Below are 17,591 nucleotides of genomic sequence, written 5' to 3' on the forward strand. Positions count from 1 at the left end.
ATTGGAGCTGCAGCATCAGTCCTTCCAATAGCCCGGATAGGAGAGCAAACCCCCTCTTCTTAAAAACAGTTCTTGCAGAAGGGAACTGAATACTGCTACTCACAGTGGTCTTTTCTTTCATGGGCCCGTTAAGAGACCCCAGCTTGGATCCCTGCCGTTCTAGCACCACACTGTTCCCAACAGCACACTTCCATTTATACTCCGCAAATGAGACACCATGCTTGCAAAGAACTCGTATTTTCTAGAGCCAAAATCAAATTCACTTTCTTCTTTGTGTAATACATAAGAGTTAAAAGTTTTGGAGATTTGAATCAGAGATTGGGACTTGAATCAGAGCTCTGCACTTACTGTGACTTTGGACAAGTCAGTTAACGTCTCTTTGCCTATTTCCTCATCTGTTAATAAAAATACCTACTCTGTAGGGTATACAGATCAGTCTGTAGGGTATACAGATCAGTCTGTAGGGCTGATCAAAGAGAAGATGACACTGCTTACAGCGTGACTAACAGAGAAAATACTTAATAAACACAGCAATTACTGATAATAAAAAACATGCAGCAGCTCAGGGCTGGGAGAATGATCTGTTCCCATTTTTGATTCAGGGTCTGAAGTATGGAATGCTTTCCAACTCCTGCCAACTCCTAGCTGTCTTCATCGCCAGCACTCTCCATCATCCTTCGTTTTACTTTTCTCCACAACACTTACCACCATCTGTAAGCCTATTTTACTTACTGCTGTTTTCCTTCCTTTCTGTAAGGGCAAGGACTTTGGTCTGCCTCATTCACTACCATATTCCCAGGGCTAGAGCAGGTACACAACAGACTTCAATATTTTCTGAATGAATAAACCTCCCTTCCTCCTATGGCAGATCCCTCCCTTACACTCATGACGCAAATGTAAAATCTGCCGATTTAATTATTAAGCGTTGGCAAGAGCAAGTAGAGGATGGAGTCCTGGAAAAGTTCACTGAACACTTTCTTCAGTCACTCATTAGTACCCCTCTCCCCCAAATCTATCATTCTCCTGGCCCAATTTCCACATTCTGTCCCTCCCTTGCGGCTACACAAAGCTCACGGGCCAACCAAAATTCAGCGCCACACGGAACCTGATAAAAAAAGCAGCTTTCATTCCAAAGACAATTACTGAGCCTCTACGATGTACTAGGAACTGAGACTGTGATGAAAAGCAGCCCCTAGGCGCCGACATAGGCTAGAAGGGTGGGCAAACGGTGACAATACCAGATTAAGAGCTAGGCAGAAAAAAACAGAGGGCCGTGTAAGCACAGGGGAGGAAACAAACCACCGTGCTCAATGGGGGCAGGAAGAGAGGGAAGGCTAAGAGTGCAGCCCCCTTGTGCAGATGAGACCGGAGTCCTGACTGGATGGCTAATCTGTTCAGTCCCAGGGCGCATCAGGAGTCGGCGAGGGCTAGAACTCAGGTTTTGCAGGCACGTCCTACCCCTAGCCCCGCGCCGCCTTCCACCAGGCTTTGGGCTTTCCGTTCGCTACTTTCTTGCGGGCCCGCCCCTGAAGCAGTCAGATCCCAAAAGCTTCTTTGTGGGGAAGTAAATACCCCTCCACTCCCAACCTCTGGGACGCCTCCCTCGAGCAGCTTCTACCCCTCAACTCATCGACTCCCGGCCCGGCCACTTCGCGAACATCCGACACCACGAGACTCACTCGGAGGACTCGATTTCGATCGACATAGCGCTGTCTTTCCGGGCGCAGGCTCCACTCCACTCTCAGGCCCAGCCGCGCAACGCACCAACGCCACCTCCGGCGACTCACGTACGTCACTTCCGCTCGACGTCGAGCCCCCTCGCTCCGGAGACGGTGTGTACGGAAGAGGAGCCAGGACTACGTGTGGGGCGGGGCAGTGCTGGGCGGGGCTTGCACGCAGGGCTGTGCAGGGCGGAGCTTCGAGGGCGTTTCAGAAGTCTGAACCTAAGTGCCTGGTCCAGAGAATTCTTAATTCTCTCTAAAGAAAGAGTCGTTCTTAAAGGACTGGTTTCTAAATGTTGCCTTTAAAATTTTTAGTTAGTTTAGATTTAAAGATAGGGCTGACAGACATAGAGAACAGACTTGTGGACAGAGTGGGGGAAGGAGAGGGTGGGATGAATTGAGAGTACAGGAGAATCATGTATATTACCATAAACAAAATAGATAGCTAGTGGGAATTTGCTGTATGACTCAGGGAGCTCAACCCAGTGCTCTGTGACAACCTAGATGGGTGGGATGGGGTGGGAAGTCGGAGGGAGATTCAAGAGGGAGGGGACGTATGTATCAGTTCAGTTCAGTTGCTCAGTCGTATCTGACTCTGCAACCCCATGGACTGCTGCATGCCAGGCTTCCTTGTCCATCACCAATTTCCAGAGCTTGCTCAAACTCATGTCCATCAAGTCGGTGATGCCATCCAACCATCTCATCCTCTGTCGTCCGCTTCTTCTCTGCCTTCAATCTCAAGACCAGCCTCAAGAACTTCTCTAGTGAGTCAGTTCTTCACAACAGGTGGCCAAAGTATTGGAGCTTCAGCCTCAGCATCAATCCTTCTAATGAATATTAAGGACCGATTTCCTCTAGGATTGACTGGTTTGATCTTGCAGACCAAGGGACTCTCAAGAGTCTTCAACACCGCAGTTCAAAAGCATCAATCCTGAATTATATTCGCAGCCACCACCGCGCCGCCGTCGCTCTCCAACGCCAGCGCCTCTTCTAGCTCGCGGAGCTCCAGCCGAAGGAGAAGGTGGGTAAGTAAGGAGGTCTCTATACCGTGGCTCGTACAAAGCAGACTACCGGCAAATCGACCAGTGGTAAAGCACCGAGGAAGCAACTTGCTACAAAAGCCGCTCTCAAGAGTGCGCCCTCTACTGGAGACGTGAATGAACCACATCGTTACAGACTTGGTACTGGGACACTCCGTGAAATTAGACGTTATCAGAAGTCCACTGAACTTCTGATTAGCAAACTTCCCTTCCAGCGTCTGGTGCGGGAAATTGCTCAGGACTTCAAAACAGATCTGCGCTACCAGAGTGCAGCTATTGGTGCTTGACAGCAGGCAAGTGAGGCCTATCTGGTTGGCCTTTTTGAAGACACCAACCTGTGTGCTATCCATGCCAAACGTGTAACAATTACGCCAAAAGACATCCAGCTAGCATGCCGCATACGTGGAGAACGTGCTTAAGAATCCACTATGACGGGAAACATTTCATTCTTTAAAAAAAAAAAATTCTCTTCTTCCTGTTATTGGTAGTTCTGAACGTTAGATATTTTTTTCCCATGGGGTCAAAAGGTACCTAAGTATATGATTGCAAGTGGAAAATAGGGGACAGAAATCAGGTATTGGCAGTTTTTCCATTTTCATTTGTGTGAGAATTTTTAACATAAATGCGGGAATATAAAGCCTTAATGAAAGTCAAAATGTTTCAGTGAACAAGTTTCGGCAGTTCAACTTTATAACAATTATAAATAAACCTGCTAAATTTTTCTGGATAATGCCAGCATTTGGATTTTTTTAAAACAAGAAAATTTCTTATTGACTGCAACTAAATGGTGTTTGTAGCATTTTTATCATACAGTAGATTCCATCCATTCACTATACTTTTCTGAGTTGTCCTGTGTGCAAGTACATGTTTTTAATGCTGTCTGTCTTCTGTGCTGTTCCCATAAGTTTGCTATTAAAATACATTTAACTATATATATGTAAAAGGCATCAATTCTTTGGCACTCAGCTTTCTTTATGGTACAACTCTCACATCTGTACATGACTACTGGAAAAACCATAGCCTTGACTAGAATGACCTTTGTCAGCACAGTAATGTCTCTGCTTTTTAATAGGCTGTCTAGATTTGTGATAGCTTTTCTTCCAAGGAGCAAGGGTCTTTTAATTTCATGGCTGCGGTCAACATCTGCAGTGATTTTGGAGCACAAGAAAATAAAGTCTGTCACTGTTTCCATTGTTTCCCCATATATTTGCCTTGAAGTGATGGGACCAGATGCCATGATCTTCGTTTTCTGAATATTGAGCTTTAAGCCAGCTTTTTCGCTCTCCTCTTTCACTTTCATCAAGAGGCTCTTTAGTTCTTCTTCGCTTTCTGCCATGAGGGTGCTGTCATCTACATATCTGAGGTTATCGATATTTCTCCCAGCAATCTTGATTCCAGTTTGTGTTTCATCCAGCCCAGCGTTTCTCATGATGTACTATGCATATAAGTTAAAATAAGCAGGGTGACAATATACAGCCTTGACATACTCCTTTTCCTATTTGGAACCAGTCTGTTGTCCCATGTCCAGTTCTAACTGTTGCTTCCTGACCTGCATACAGATTTCTCAAGAGGCAGGTCAGGTGGTCTGGTATTCCCATCTCTTTCAGGATTTTTCAGTTTGCTGTGATCCACACAGTCAAAGGCTTTGGCATAGTCAATAAAGCAGAAATAGATGTTTTTCTGGAACTCTCTTGCTTTTTGATGATCCAACGGATGTTGTCAATTTGATCTCTGGTTCCTCTGCCTTTTCTAAATTCAGCTTGAACATCTGGAAGTTCTTGATTCATGTACTGTTGATGCCTAGGTTGGAGGATTTTGAGCCTTACTTTGCTAGTGTGTGAGATGAGTGCTATTGCGCAGTAGTTTGAACATTCCTTAGCATTGCCATTCTTTGGGATTGGAATGAAAATTGACTTTTTCCAGTCCTATGGCCACTGCTGAGTTTTCCAAATTTGCTGGCATATTGAGTGCAGCACTTTCACAGCATCATCTTTTAGGATTTGAAATAGCTCAACTGGAATTCCTATGTATACCTATGGAATTCATATGTGTACCTATGGCTGATTCCTGTTCATGTATGACAGAAACCAACACAATGTTGTAAAGTAATTATACTCCAATTAAAACTAAATAAATTAATAAAAGATAGGGCTAATTAATACATTGCAAACCAGGCGATATTTGCAGGAAAAGTTTGTTGAGTTTAAATAAATGAAAGATTTTGAAGCCAAAACACAGTTTAATTAATCTAATTAGGAAAAGTTTGAGACTCAGGATTTGCATACTCATTTCTTGGAAAGACCTAAATTATTTGTAGCCTGTTTTTCCAACTAAGCATTTAGTTGAAAATGGTTTCACAGCAGTGGTACAATTAGTGGAAAAAGAATGAAACCAGATGCAAATCTGTAAAGGGAGATTTGAGACTTCTTTTAATAGACTTGAAACCATACACCCATTAAATTAGTAGAGTCAAATGAAATGTAGATATATCAATGAATTTCATATAAATTACTTTAAAAAATATTTTATTGCCATCCTGTACAATTTTTTTAAATTTGCAGCACAATGATAAGAAATCTATGTTGTAAAAATTATATATTGAAATGATTTATTTGGAGATTTTCTACCGGTTTTCAGTCTTATCTGATATTTTCCCCAAAGGTCTGCCATACAACTTCTCTATAGACTCTTAAATACTTCTCCTTTCAAATCTTCTCAGTTTCCCATCAACTTGTGAAAGACATGGTCTCCAAGATCTCAGAGGTCTTAAAAGTCTAAATATTTGCTCCAACATGTAGTCAGATATCTAGATAGGGGTATGATTTCTGACATTTTTTCACTATCCCATCTCATGATGCAACATAGAAAATTATTATTATAACAGCTTCCTTGAAAAGAAGACACTACTCATTTTCAACAATTAGCAAATGTCTTTATTTTTTCTACCTAGTACTTAACAGGTTATTCTTACTTGCATTAAGTTTACTTCTCTATTTTGCTGATACAAGCAAGTCTCCTCTATAATTACTTAAAAATTTTTTTATTGATTTGCAATGTTTTGTTAGTTTCAGGTGTACAGCAATATAATTACTTAATACCAAGTTTTATTCTAGTGTCCATCACACCTCTGCTATCATTTTGAATGGAATGGCTTCTCTTCTTATAATTTATATTAAATCTAAACTTGTTAATTATACATACAGCAAGCATCTCACTGCTTCATTATATCTTTACTAGTAATGCCCAAGGATTTAAATATTGAAATCCATATCACTATATTTTATAACAAATTAATTTATTTTTATTTTCCTACATATTTGGCTTTATATTAATATTTTCCATATCTATATGAGTAGATTGTGTTATTTGAATTTCAGGATACTAAAGAAAAAGTTACTGAATATTTGGATGGCCTTGAGCCTAATAGTACTTAAACATGTTGAGAAGATCCCTGCCAGAAATTATTCCAACCAAGAGAATGACTCCAATCTCTTATTATTTTCCTCTCATCTTTTAACCTTGGAAATATATTTTAGAAAATAATATCTTTTGTAATAAAGAAACATTTATGTGAAGTACGGCAATTCCTTTGGTTTCACTTCAGTTTCTATTTGTTCAGTCAATTATAGGTACAATTAAATTGATTACTTTTTCTCTAAAAAATAGCATATGTTGTATCAATCATTTTATGAAAATACAGGTCCACAATTCCTCATCTGTAATTCTGAAATTTAAAAAACTGTGAAAATTGAATATGTTTTATATACTTTATAAGTCATTTAGGAGCAAAATCTGTCCTGAATTTAAGTGAGGCTATTTGCAGTCTTTTAAAAATCTTTTAGTGTGAACATTCTTATACAGAAGTGTTAATATACTAAATTATGTATCACTTATATCCTGCTGGGAGATATAAGATATACAGTATATATATCATATTATCTTACCAAAATAGAAAAATTCCAAACTCCAAAACATATCTAGACTCAAGATTTATCTACCCGGTCTGCTAATATATGTATACATAAAGGTTCTTTCCGTATTTGGACAAATAGTATATTCTTTTCCTTTTTCTACATCATTAAAATTCCTTTTTCATAAGCATGTAAAAATTAGATCTTTTTTTTTAGCTTTCAAGAAGAAAAGTTACAGTACTTAAAGACACAGATGTCACTTATCTGAAAAATTAACATGTGGAAAAATTCAATCTCTGATCATTCTAATTTCAGGAAAAAAAAAAATCCCTCTAAAGAAAAAACGGTGTGTGGGAAGGTGTTTGGTGTTTGGGAGGTTGTAAACTACGAACAGAGGAACCTGACAGGCCACAGTCCATAGCGTCGCACAGAGTGGGACACGACTGAGTGATTGAGCATGCACACACAAATTATATTCTAGCTGCACTGCTTCTGCTGCTTGAGAAAAATTCCTGGTGCAAAGTAGCCTGTTTCAAGTCAGATCTTATTATTTGTTATGGAGTCTGTGGTTTATGCACCCATGGCAATCAGATCCTCAGACACCATTCTTGAGAAATGAAACTTCACGATTACAGGTAGCAGCCGCAGATGTATCCTCATTCTTTGCTTCTTTGATATATTGGATTTTTAAACTCTGATTGACAGCCAATATCCCTGGCTACACAAATCCTCCTCCTCCACATTTCCTTTGTAACAAGGGACTTAACTATGACATTTGTTACTATTTGTAACCAAACTGCAAGCTTTAGGTAGTTAGGGAGTCTCCCCTCTAAACTAGCTGCTTATGTAAGTCTTCTGTATCCAAGCTACATAATCCATCAATTTCCACAGCCTTTCTATACCCAAAGCATAAGCTTTATTATCTGGCTAATCCCTTATTAGCAAGTTGATAAGCTTCGACAATTGCTAGCCATCAATTTGTCTAGGAAGTTTTGTTTTTAACACTAGACAAATGAGGTCTCTTACATCTCTTCATCTGTACATGAATAAAGAAACTCAAACAGGCACCCAACACACACATTTTCTAACCTCTAAACCAGGCAGTTGTGTTCATTAGGAAGATTCCAACTCCCACTCAGAGTTGGGTCACAGCCTCCCAGACCTAACTTCTGGTGAACCAATAGACTAGAGTGACCCCAAAGGAAATCCAGTCTCCTGATCACATCCTTTCTGGAGAGCTGGCCCATCCCAGAAGTCCACGGTCTCTGCAACCCATCTTCTCAATCCAGCAGAGGGCAGGCCAACCACAGAAAAGCTGCCATTGTTTGCTATCAAGCAGGAGAGAGAGGTTTATGGGAGAGAGATCCTTGGTCCAGTGAAAGTAGAAGGTAGGGTCAATATTTGAGTGCTAAAATGGGGCAACAGTTTGGCCCTTCCTGTTAAACTACACCAATTTCATCAAGATAACATGGCAAAGACTAGAGAAAGATTATTACACAATTCTACCTGTTCGTGGCAGGACATGGTTTAAAGATCTTCTAACTCAACCTCCTCTTTTTAAATTCCCAACTCCTACAGGAATTCCTGCATCATCCGTGATGAAGGACCTTTTCTGTATACCTACTTGAATAAAGGCCACCTGTTCCAACTTGGAACAAAACATGCTTTCCTGTAAATCCCAAAGAGCAAGCCCATTCTCTTCAGAGACTGCAATGGGGCTCTCACTCTAGAGTCAAAAGGAGAGTATCTTCACATGGATAGCTTGTTTTCTTTTTCTTTTTTGGCCATGCTACATGGCTTATAGGATTTTAGTTCCCCGACCAGGTATTGGACCCAGGCCATGGCAGTGAAAGCAACAAGTCCTAACCACTGAGCCACCAGGGCACTCCCCACATGGATACTTTTTTTTTTTTAACCAGGGACAAAAGCCTTTCCCAGAAACGCCCTCTTCAGTTGGTCTCTTGGCCAAGGCATCATCATATGTCCATTGTCAAGTTGAAAGCCATCATTGGCAAGGGTTGGAATTACCGAGCATGGCCTAAGCGTGTACATGTGCCCCCTGGAGCCATGAAGGGACCACTTTCCTGAGCATCCAAACACAGTCGCGTATCATCCAGCGAGGAAGAGTAGGTGGTGCTAGTGGAATGACCCTTGGGTAGACAGCCAGCCCTGGCTGGATGAGGCTGGTAGGAGGCACTGAAGAGTCCCATCACACAGGCAAGAAAGTAGAAAAAAGGGACTGAAGAGCCCCACCCAGACCTCACAGTGAGGGAGTCCCAAGCTTGTGAAAATTCACCTGTGCTGGCTCTGGTCCCTTCCCTTCTTTCTTTGACCAATGACTGGGGATGCTGTCCTCAGTGGACTAGCCAAACCAGACATATAGGACTGAAGGGAAAAGGAAAGGAAAGATGCCTTCCAAAGAGAGCAATGACATGGCACTGATGGGGCACAAACAATAGTTCCAGCTTGAGGACACAAGGCTTGGCCTGGACCTCAGCTACACAAGCCTGACTTGGAGACACTTAAGAAAACAGCCTCACCAACAGCGCCACCTAAAAGGCAACCATAGGCACTCATGTTTTATACCATGTAACTTCTATCCGCTTCCCATACCAGACCCAAGAGCAAACAAACCATAGGCTGACCAGCATCCTACAGCCTGAACTGGCTCAAAAATAAATCAGTTTTATGACCTTGAAAATGTAGAGCGATCAGGTACTTAGAAATATAAGCAGCTGAAGGTTTTTTCAGGTGGAGGAAGCCATGAGGTAAGCAAGGTAAAGTGTGAGGTAGCTGTGAAATAAGGATAATAATAGTACTACCTCAAAAGTTATGAGGATTAAATGAGCTAATCTGTATAAACCACTTAAAGCACTGCCTGGCATGTAGTAAGCACTGATTAAGAGTTTGTTATACTCTGGTTTCTCCTCAGGTTGTATGAATCTTTTGCCTTTCACTATATGAGTTTATTGTTATAATTTTATTATTGTTATTGTTGATATATATATTAAGAATTGTAAAAGCCCTACTCCTTTATGTTTCTTAACACAATAAGAAAACTCATACTAAAAGTCAAGCTGAAGTATTGGTTAGTTTCGCAGGGAAGCACTCCTCCCCTCTTTGATGTCTCTCACAGATGGGTTTGTATCCTTCTCCTGTGCCATCGAGGGGTGAATGGATGGTCCCCTGTAATCCTCCACTTTGTCTTGACCTCAGGAATCATTGCCTGGTCCCTGCTGGCTAATTCTGCTCCTGGGACTCAAAGCCACAATGGAGGTGTATGGCCAGCACTGCCTTTGTTTACAAAGAAAGTGATCTTCTCACAAGCCTGAGGCTCAGATGGGAGGCAAGAGCTGGAGCGCCTGTCTCCCTACACCATGACTTGTCAGCACTTGTAACTTTCAGAGACTTCCCTTAACACGTTTTTGATCTGGAATTTATGCACATGGAATCCACAGGTCCAGGCCAGGACAAGCCCCAGCATCTTCCTAAACTTTCCCACAGGGAGTTTCCACTGTAGCCCTTTTCTTAAATAAAGTGTCTCTGATCTCCTTATCAGACTAATTTCCATCAACCTCCAGGGACTCTAAGGCATAGGATAAGGTTCAAATCTAGGCACCTGGAAGGCTTGGCTTTTATCTGCTTTGAGGGAAAGGATCCAGGTTCATTCCCTGGATGTGTGTGGGGAATGTTGAGTTGACCAAACAACATCCTTGGTAGCTCTCAACTCTTTTTTCTCTGTGCAGCTGGTTTCATTCTTTTCTCTGCAATCTAGCTTTGTTCCCCACACACCTTTTGGGTTGTCTGGTCATTTCACAATTTTTCTCCTTTCCCCTTCCAACTGCCCTCATTCAGGGGTGGGCCGCCTACAGCTACGTTTTACCAGATGTTTCCCTTCCTGAATGGCCCAGTTGTGGATACTGACCCATACTATAATGATAGAATTCTCTCTTCCAGGTATTAAGAATTGGGATCAAATATTTTAGTTCTAACCGACCTGATATGCTGAGGAATTGTGGGTGGGCACTTTCTTTACTCAACTGAGGAAGAAAGAAAGTCAGATTGCAGAGAAAAGAATGAAACCAGCTGCACAGAGAAACAAGAGTTGAGAGCCACCAAGGAGCTGTCTGAGTTATTCTTCATTTTGGCTGGGTACTGGGTCTTCATTGTTATGCACAGGCTTCTTTAGTTGCAACGTGTGGGCTTTGTTGCCCCACGGCATGCGGTATCTTAGTTCCCTGACAAGGGACTGAATCCACGTCCCCTGCATTGGGAGGTAAATTCTTAACCACCGGGCCACCAGAAGAGCCCCACTATCTGAGTTTATGATGGCTTCTATTTCTCACAAAAACTGTGAGTGGTCAGGACCAATAATATCCCATTTTACAGATGAGGAAACTGAGGCATAGCACTGTGACATTGTCCAGGCGATATCACATGAGCTCCTGGATCTAGCTGTTCCTACATAGGATACAACTTTGGGCATCCTAGTTGTGTGAGCTGATAAAGGGTCCCTTTTTGTCTCCTTCAGCAGCTTTGGGTTGGGATTCTATCACTTTTGATTAAAAGAGTACTGACAAAACAGAACTGAGCTGGATTCTTTTGGCTGGATCTAGCCTTGAATGTGGGCTTCCCAGGTGGCACTAGGGGTAAAGAACCCACCTGCTAATGCAGGAGACATAAGAGACGAGGGTTCGATCCCTGGGTCGGAACAATCCCCTGGAAGAGGGCATGGCAACCCATTCCAGTATTCTTGCCTGGAGAATCCCACAGTCAGAGGAGCTTGGTGAATTATAGTCCATAGGGTCACAGAGTCAGACACAAATGAAATGACTTAGCACGCACAGCACAGCCTTGAATGTGAGGAAGGACACAATGATACAGGAAAAGGAGGGGAGAATGGGGGCAGTTGCAGGCAAGTTTGGAGGTGGGAGGGGGCAGGAAATGGAAGAGATTCACACCCACTGACCTCAGGCAGAGGGGTGTTCAGAGAGGTGCTGGGAGGCAAGGCATTTGTGCCAAGATCAACTGAAGCCTTTGGGGTGGAGGAAAGGGGTGCAGTAGGGAAAAAGCCACATCTGTAAGTGAGAGAGGGAAGGCAGTTTGTATCAGGTAGAGAAATCCCCAGCAGCAGTTACAGGTGACGCATTGTAAGTAGACTCATCCACCCCTTCCCCGCCTCCTCCCCGGCTCCTTCCGATTGTTTCTTCAGTGAGGCTCCACTACAGAGTTGAGGATTAGCCGGGTGGGGTAGAAGTGGGAGGAATTCCTCAATGGCTCAGTGGGTAAAAAAATCTGCCAGCAATGCAGGAAACATGGGATCCGTGGGCTCGATCCCTGGGTCAGGAAGATCCCATGGAGGAGGACATGGCTACCCCCCGTATTCTTTGGTTGGGAAAATTCCATGGACAGAGGAGACTGCGGGCTACAATCCATAGGGTTGCAAAGAGTCAGACATAACAGCACACAGCACAGAACAGGGAAGGTGCTGAGGGGGAGCCACTGAAGAATACACCTGGAGGTCAAGGCTGGGAGACATGGGGAGCCATGAGCATTTTGCCGGAGGCCCTGCCGAAGTGGAAGACAAGCGTGGTGTGAGAGAACTGGAGGGAGAGAAGGGCACATCAGAGCCTGAAATACTGGGTTGTCGCAACTTCTGAGGTGGCACCCTTTCCACTGCTGAGAAGACTCGGGACATGACCACAAGAGGGAGTGGCTGAAGCAGAGTGAAGAAGTGCTGGCGCGAAGTCTAGAATTTGGGGGCTAAGTACATATGAACATATGAAGGCTGAGAAACTCAAGCAAACTTATGGCAGATACTCCCCAGACACAGAATACAGACATACGTGCAGATATACACAGGCATCACAGACGCACAGACTCAAGACACAACGCAGACCCTCACCTCTTCTCCCTCCCAGCATGCAACACACACAGGGACACATGGACACAGGGATGGGCACATACTGTTGCTGAAAGCTCAGCTTCTCTGTACACCAGTGCTCAATCCAATCTTGGAGACAGAGCTTCGGGTGAAGTAGAAAAAGGTAGATTCATTGTTTTGCCAGGCAAATGGGGACACAGCAGGCTAAAGCCCTCAAACCATGTATTCCCACTTGGGGAAGATGGTGAGAAGTTTTATAGCAATTGTTCAAAGAAGGCATGATCAGCTCATGGATATTCTTCTAAGGGGGTTGGTGGTGAGCTAAGCAAGAGTCAACATCATCCACCTTCAGGTCCAACTGGTCTGGGGTCTCCAGCCTTGCGGGCAGCACACCATCATTAATCATTAACTTCTCCCACCTGGAGGAGGTTTCAGTATCTGCTGCTGCTGCTGCTAAGTCACTTCAGTCGTGTCTGACCCTGTGTGACCCCATAGACGGCAGCCCACCAGGCTCCCCTGTCCCTGGGATTCTCCAGGCAAGAACACTGGAGTGGGTTGCCATTTCCTTCTCCAATGCATGAAAGTGAAAAGTGAAGCGGAAGTCGCCCAGTCGTGTCCGACTCTTCGCAACCCCATGAACTGCAGCCTACCAGGTTCCTCCGTTCATGGGATTCTCCAGGCAAGAGTACTGGAGTGGGGTGCCATTGCCTTCTCCATCAGTATCTGCAAAACAGCTCAAAAATATTGTGGTGTGTATCTTTTGATGGGGATCTTGCCCCAAAGCTGCTCTTGACTGCTTTTCTCTGGTCTCAATTCCCTAGTTACCTACCATATCCAGCAATCCCACTCCTGGACATGCGTGTGTACATGCTCAGTTGCTCCGTCCTGTTCAGTTGTTTGTGACCCCATGGATTGTAGCCCACAGGCTCCTCTGTCCATGGAATTTTTGAGGTAAGAATACTGGAGTGGGTTGCCATTTCCTCCTCCCGGGGATCTTCCCAACCCAGGTAGAGAACCCACATCCTGCATCCTGTGCACTGACAGGTGAATTCTTTCACCACAACGCCTCCTGGGAACCCACCCTTCCCTAATTAACAGCTGCTTGAATCTGCCCATTGTAACTCAGGGAAGGTCATGAGGCTAAATAAAGGCTGTTTCCTATAATCAAAGAAATGGGGGACACAGAAAGACCTTGTGCCCAGGAGCCCCACAGGGCCCTTCATGGTATCAATACTCAAGCATGAAATACATGTATAGAGACATAAAGTCATATGACAGACATGAAGCCTTTGACACACACCCCACAATCCTGTGACTTAAGGGAATAGGTTTTTCCCCAGGGTATTGTTTTTCTTGTTGATTCTGGCCTCTGTGGTGCCCATGTAACACATCCCCAGTTCTTAGGGAAAAAAAAAGAAACCTGAAACCTCTCCCAAGTTAGACACAAAGGGCTTGGCACGGCCCAGCCCTGGCTCACCGGTCCAGGATGTCAGTTCCTACCTTCGTCTCCCTGGCACTGGAGTTCTGGCTCAAGTGCCACCCCAGGGGCTCCCCACCAAGAGAAGCAGAGCCTCCCCGGGGAACAGGGTAGCCCTGGGATAGTAGCCCAGGCTGGCCAAACAAGCTCTGAGACCCAGAGGCCCTGCCTTCCCCAAACCAACCATTCTTTTTCCAGACAGGTCAGCCTTAGCCCACACAGCAATCTGCTGTGTGGGAGCAAGAGTGAGAGGGGTGAAGCTGGAGAGACAGGTAGGCTTCAGCCAGAAAAAAATAGGGAGCAGAGGAGTGTTATTAAGTGAGAAGTGACATGTTTAAATTTCCACTGCAGAGCTCCCAACACGAAGAATTTATTATGTCACCAAATAAATATGAAGGGCTCTGGTGGCTTCCTGTTTTTAGATGGGGCTGAAAACTGCTGATTCTCATGGAAGGAACCCTAGTTAGAAGCATCAGATTAGTTAAAGGGGCTGGGGACTTAGTCTAGGGCCAACGATGATATAGGAGTGACTAGAAGAAGAAATGAAAGCAACTATGGATGTGATTGGAAAAGGTAATGGCACCCCACTCCAGTACTCTTGCCTGGAAAATCCCATGAATGGAGGAGCCTGGTAGGCTGCAGTCCATGGGGTCGCTAAGTTGGACATGACTCAGCAACTTCACTTTCACTTTTCACTTTCATGCATTGGAAAAGGAAATGGCAACCCACTCCAGTGTTCTTGCCTGGAGAATCCCAGGGACGGGGGAGCCTGGTGGGCTGCCGTCTATGGGGTCGCACAGAGTTGGACACGACTGAAGCGACTTAGCAGCAGCAGCATGGATGTGATAAGAAAGGCTGGGCCAGAGCTGGGACTCCTAAAGTGGCAGGACCCATGCACTTTGACTCATACTGATTAAAACACATGAGGCAGAGAATTCCCTGGCAGTCCACTGATTAGGACACAGTGCTCAATGGCAACTCACTCCAGTACTCTTGCCTGGAAAATCCCAAGGACGGAGCAGCCTGGTAGGCTTCAGCCCATGGGGTCGCCAGGAGTCGGACACAACTGAGCGACTTCACTTTCACTTTTCACTTTCATGCACTGGAGAAGGAAATGGCAACCCACTCCAGTGTTCTTGCCTGGAGAATCCCAGGGATTGGGGAGCCTGGTGGGCTGCCATCTATGGGGGTCAGACAGATTTGGACACGACTGAAGCGACTTAGCAGCTTTCGCTGCTGGGGCCCAGATTTGATCCTTGATCAGGGAACTAAGATCCCACAAGCTGCACAATGTGGCCAAAAATATAAAGTAAAATTAAAACAAAAAGAACATATCATGCAAATATGGAAAGCCAAGTTATGAATTTACCTGTCATATGGGTATGAAATATACCTGTTATGATGGTGGCAAATATACTCATATATGTACTCATATGTTAGTGCAAGCACATCCATCAACATACAAACATGCTCTGGTATCTCTCACTCTCGAAGTTCTTCTTTGACTCACATCATCCCTGTTCGTCTCCCACATCACTTCTCTGCTTTCCCTCATAGCCAGATTTCGAGAATAAATTGCTCCCCAAATACTATTTCTACCTCTCACCTCATTCACTCCTAACCTATTTCAATCTGACTTTCATTCCACAAAACCTGCTCATGTTAAGACTGTCAATGACTTCATGTTGCCAAATCCAGTGAGCACATATTGGTCCTCATCTTGAGAAAACTGGGGTTCAGAAGGTTAAATAGAGTTTCCAAATTTTTTGCAGTTTGGCCCAGCCCATTTGCAATGGAAAACATAAAATGAATCTGCTACAAGGCATAGAGGAGATAATAAATTGGGGTTTGGGACCACTTTTTCCCTGCGTAGGGGTGGGGGATATGTTTTAGTACCAGAATAGATAACCAAGAGACAGATGGCTTTTTTTGAAGAGAAGGCTAGGAATGGCCAGAGTGAGAATCCCTGATGAATCTCCCTTGGGTTAAGATACCGAAAGGCTGAACCTTAGAAGTAAGGATGAATTTTAAGTGCATGGGTTCTCATAGGGATCAGCTTTAAATCATCTCAATCGTTGAAATTGAAATAAAGTAATTCTGGAGTGCCAAGAGCCTGGCAGAAGCAAACAAATCCTTTCTGAAGAAAGACATCTTAGGCCTCAAAGAGTGGCTATAAACTATTTTTTGCTTGTATTTTTCAAGTATAATAGCCTGTGTACTCTGGATAAAGATTAAGTGAAAACCAACAAAAACAATAAACAATAGAAACAACTCCACAAGGGCTCCAAATATTAGAATTATTAGACACAGGCTTTGAATTAACTATGTTTCCATGTTGAAGGGCTTCCCTGGTGGCTCAGACAGCAAAGAATCTGCCTGCAATTCAGGAGGCCTGGGTGTGATGCCTGGGTTGGGAAGATCCCCTGGAGAAGGGAATGGTTACCCACTCCAGTATTCTTGCCTATAGAATGTCATGGATAGAGGAGCCTGGGGGGCTATAGTTACTGAGGTCCCGAAGAGTCGGACACGACCGAGTGACTAACACACTTTCACCATATGTTGAAAGACAAGACTGAGAGTATCAACAGAGGACTGGAGAAAAGAGCAAAACTACACGGAAATTCTAGCATTAAAAATGTAATAATCAACAGTAAGAAACCACAGACAGGATTACCAGACCACCTGCCAGCTAAAAGAGAATCCATGAATTGGAAAATGTTATTTAAAAATAACCAGAAACAAGTGCTGAGACACAAAAGTACAAAAAATACAGGAGAGGAACGATTCATAAAGGATGTGATGAAAAGATTTAACACACGAGTAGTTCAAATTCCAGGAAGAAGAGACAGAGAACAGGATAAAAGCAAATCTTGAAGGGTTAACGGCTGAAAACTTTTCAAAGCGGAAAAAAGACATTTAGCCAGAGATTCAAGAAGTCCTGGAAATACAAATAGGATAAGTAAAAAGAAATGCACACCTAGCCAAATCACAGCAAAGCTACTCAAAACCAGTGAGTAAAGAAAATCTTAAAAGCATCCAGAGGGAAAAAAGGCATATTACCTTAAAAAGAAGGAAAGTGAAAGTCACGTCAGATTCTTTGCGACCCCATGGACTATACATACAGTCCACGGAATTCTCCAGGCCAGAATACTAGAGTGGGTAGCCTTTCCTTTCTCCAGGGGATCTTCCCAACCCAGGGATAGAACCCAGGTCTCCCGCATTGCAGGCAGATTCTTTACCAACTGAGCTACAAGAGAAGTCCATTAAAAAGAAAGAAGCAACAATTAAACTAATAAATAACTTTTTATAAGAAACAATGGAAAGCAATAATCAATGGAATTTTATTTGAAAGGGCTGAAAGAGAATAATAATTTCTAGGTTCAATTCTACATCCAGTGAAAATACCCTTCAATAGAAAAGGTAGGATTCTGAAAATATATGTATATATATGAATAAAAACATACCAAATGATTGGAGGGGCTTCCCAGGTGGCTCAGTGGTAAAGAATTTGCCTGCCAACGCAGGAGCCACAGATGTGGGTTCTATCCCTGGGTTGGG

General features: G+C 43.6%; 1 protein-coding gene across 1 annotated transcript in view; it reads right to left on the bottom strand.

Annotated features, from left to right (window-relative positions):
• SMU1 (DNA replication regulator and spliceosomal factor) overlaps positions 1-1,805 on the bottom strand; it is a 31,727-nt gene extending 29,922 nt beyond the window's left edge. The window contains exon 1 of the mRNA XM_005684052.3: positions 1,680-1,805. Within this exon, the coding sequence (XP_005684109.1) occupies positions 1,680-1,705 (26 nt within the window). The 5' untranslated portion in view covers positions 1,706-1,805. The remainder of the gene's footprint in view (positions 1-1,679) is intronic.

This window comes from Capra hircus, chromosome 8 (genome assembly GCF_001704415.2).
Source record: "Capra hircus breed San Clemente chromosome 8, ASM170441v1, whole genome shotgun sequence".
Lineage (NCBI taxonomy): Eukaryota > Metazoa > Chordata > Mammalia > Artiodactyla > Bovidae > Capra > Capra hircus.